The sequence below is a fragment of the Melanotaenia boesemani genome, chromosome 7, assembly GCF_017639745.1.
Source record: "Melanotaenia boesemani isolate fMelBoe1 chromosome 7, fMelBoe1.pri, whole genome shotgun sequence".
NCBI lineage: Eukaryota > Metazoa > Chordata > Actinopteri > Atheriniformes > Melanotaeniidae > Melanotaenia > Melanotaenia boesemani.
The window spans coordinates 21,382,444-21,385,700 of NC_055688.1; the positions used below are offsets into that span (position 1 = coordinate 21,382,444).

The window sequence follows — 3,257 nt, forward strand, 5'->3', positions numbered from 1 at the left end:
GTCTAATAAATGACCACTAACCTTTGCACTGTCCACACCAAAGAAAACACTTAAGCTACTTAATTACAAAAAAATTAGTTGGAGATTGTGATTAGGTGATGGGTGGCTGCTGGTACGCTAGAGTGACTTAAACCCTGTCACTGAATGCAGGGAGGTCTGGATAATCTTTCCCTCCACAAAGGTGTGTGGGGATAATCCAGGCTGCTGTGCTGAGCTGTGGATCCAGTCTTGCAGGGAGTGTGGGAAGGCCAGCAGGGCCGCCACTGCTTTGGCCCTCTTGGTGGTCAGAGCTTATTCATCCTAAGATACACTGCAACAGCAGGCCAACCCATTCTTTCAAGCACCTTTTTATTATACAGCAATCCATCGAAAGTGTGGTTATGTTTAGAGCTATTGTGCAATTTCAGTGCAGTTTGTTAAAAAAAATATTCATTATAGATTTAAACTTCTTTAGTCATTAGAAGACAGATTCATTAATAGATGTGCACAACTTGTGTGCACATCAGGAATTGTATAATAGATAAAACTATAATAATCAGTTGTTTTTTAAAATAAATGTATTCAAATAACTAAAAATATTCTTTTTGGTGCAACATCACTATACATTTTCTAAAAAATTTATACAAGGTTCAGGTGATTTTTTTTTTCTGTGTAGCATCCATCTCAATTCAATGGATTTGATTCTTTTGTTTGTAAAAGATAGTTTTAGATTGTTTGGATCATTTTAAAACTAACTAATTATGTATGTTTTTTTATATATATATATAAAATCTAAGAAAACACTTAAAGTGACACAACAAAGTGATGCCAGTCATGGAATAAACTGCTGACGATCTAATTGTTCACCTTTAGTGAAACTGAAGTAGGTCTTTAAACTTGTTGAATTAGGGGAAGCAAAAGTAAACCTCAGTAACACATGGTCAGATTGTTTAGTAATTATCTGAGTTTAAATTAACAAAGCACACTGAGATGCATCCCAGTTTGTTTCATCAGAGGGCATTATACATAAAAGAAAAAAAGAGGTAAAAGAAATATCTGACCAAACCAAAACATGAAAATAATATGAAAATAATGAGAAATTATCTTAATTTTAAATTTATATTTATAAATATTCAAATATTTCTCATATCTATAAGTTATAATAAATTAAACATTTTTATATTAAGTATTCTTAAGACTTGTGAATTGAAATTTGTATTAAAGTTGCTTTTAATGACACATAGCCTACATACATAGAGACCCAATATTGAGCACAGCTTAAAATATTAATCCCTGTGTTTATTATAGATAACAATTCTCATTCAGTTTGATTAACCTTTTACATTTGATCTCCCCAGGGAAACAAGCATTTCAGGAGCTCTTTCATCATATTTCCAAATCTTGTTTTACACACAAAACACGGAGTCACAAATTACGTTTCTTAGAAATTTATTCAGCATTTAAGAATAGAGGATGGTCTTAAAATATGTAGAAACGTCCGTTTAAATAAAAACTTTTTGTTCAGGATAATGAATAAACGTGACACTGTCAAAAAAAAAAAAACATCACAGAACAATTTTAAAAATCTGAACATTTTTCATGTGACAAAGAATCGGGTTCACAAGCTTAAAAGAAAAAGAAAGAAAACAAACAAACAAAAAGTCTTACTATAAATAAAACTTGCGTTTGCGACCCGCACAGTCTTAACATTTCATTTAACCTAGTTCATGGGGGAAAAAACACAAAAGTTTACGAAATTTGGACACAGTGAAGACGACTGACATTCTACAAATGAAGTGTAAACATTTATGAACAATTGTCCATCCAGCGTTTCTGAAATACACCAGCCCCTTCACGAGGCCACATGCCTTTTCATAGAGAGAAAATATGGCATTATTCAAAATATAGAAGTCCAATTCTTCTACATGAGTTGATTGCTTCTACTTGTGATAAAAAAAAAAAACCTCTGGGATCAATGTTCGGTTTCGATCCATTTCCAGTTCATTTTGAGATATTTTCTTTAAACAAAACTGATGTTTTTTTTATTATTATTATTTAATTTTTAGGCAACCAAACAGTTCAAGTATCCGAAGTACCTTTTCTTAAAAAGAAAAAAAAAGTTATAAGTCTCTTTTTTGTGTGTTGCTTTCAGATGTGGGTGAGAGGTAGCGTCCCGTTGACGCCAGTCCCTGCGGTCTGATAGTGAGGATGGACGCTGTGTAACCGGCTGCTTTGCAGGGAGGAATGCTCCGCGCTGTCCCCGCCGGGAGGCAGATACATGCTTATCATGTCCCTCAGGTCCCCCAAACACGCCCTCTGAGAGTGGGACGTGATGGCCGGCGGCGGTGAGCTCGGCTCGGTCTTACACACGGATGCCATGGAGCTCAGTCCCATGGCATTGGTGGTCTGCTGCGTGTACGCTGGAGACATGCTGTAGGTGGAAGCTGCGTTCATGTAGGTCTGCGCCGAGGACATCATCGGGTACTGGAGACCTGCCATCTCGTACCGGTGCATCTGCTGGATCTGTGGGGTGTTCATGCTGTGATGCTGAGGGTAGGCCAGTTGGTCCTGCATGAGGGAGTATGCACTGTTCGTCCACCCGTTCACGTGCGGGTAACCATCCATCCGCTGGCCCACCGACACAGAGTTGTTGACGGTGTTGGATCCTGGCGCCAACAGTCCCCCGGGCAAAGAATACTTGTCTTTCTTGAGCAAGGTCTTGGTCTTCCTGCGAGGACGGTATTTATAATCCGGATGCTCCTTCATGTGCATAGCCCGTAGGCGCTTGGCCTCGTCGATGAATGGCCTCTTCTCTGCGTCGGTCAGAAGTTTCCAGTCAGCACCAAGCCGCTTGCTGATTTCAGAGTTGTGCATTTTGGGGTTTTCTTGTGCCATCTTCCTCCGCTGCCCTCTGGACCAGACCATGAAAGCATTCATTGGCCGCTTTACCCGTTCCTGGTCGCTGGCACTGTTGTTTTTTGCGCCCTGCGCCGAGCCCGAGTTGGACTGCGGGAGCGGGGTCTTGATCTCGGTTTCCATCATGTTATACATTCAGGCGACTTTTAGTGATCTCTCACACGCACATAAAGGGGTAAAATAAGTTCACAAAACAACGCCAAGAGTCAGAGAGGTATTCTACTGACCGGTCTCACATGAAGAGGGAAAAAAAGTTCTGCCCGAAGAGGCAAAGGCGTCTGCAGGTGCTTCTGGATTCTCTCCGCTCAAAGCTGCTGTGTTCCACTCGGCTCTGAAATAGAAGTCTGTAAACTTGTTCCCCA

General features: G+C 39.9%; 1 protein-coding gene across 1 annotated transcript; it reads right to left on the bottom strand.

The window, feature by feature from the left end:
• Positions 1 to 1,411: 1,411 nt before the first annotated feature.
• On the bottom strand, positions 1,412 to 3,250 carry sox3 (SRY-box transcription factor 3). Its single transcript, XM_041990848.1, has one exon. The coding sequence runs from the start codon at positions 3,028 to 3,030 to the stop codon at positions 2,128 to 2,130; it is 903 nt and encodes a 300-aa protein (XP_041846782.1). The 5' UTR covers positions 3,031 to 3,250; the 3' UTR covers positions 1,412 to 2,127.
• Between the last annotated feature and the right edge of the window lie 7 nt (positions 3,251 to 3,257).

What these genes read in the sequence shown, in the direction of transcription:
- sox3 (XM_041990848.1), bottom strand. Translation starts at nt 3,030, where the DNA reads ATGTATAACATGATGGAAACCGAGATCAAGACCCCGCTCCCGCAGTCC.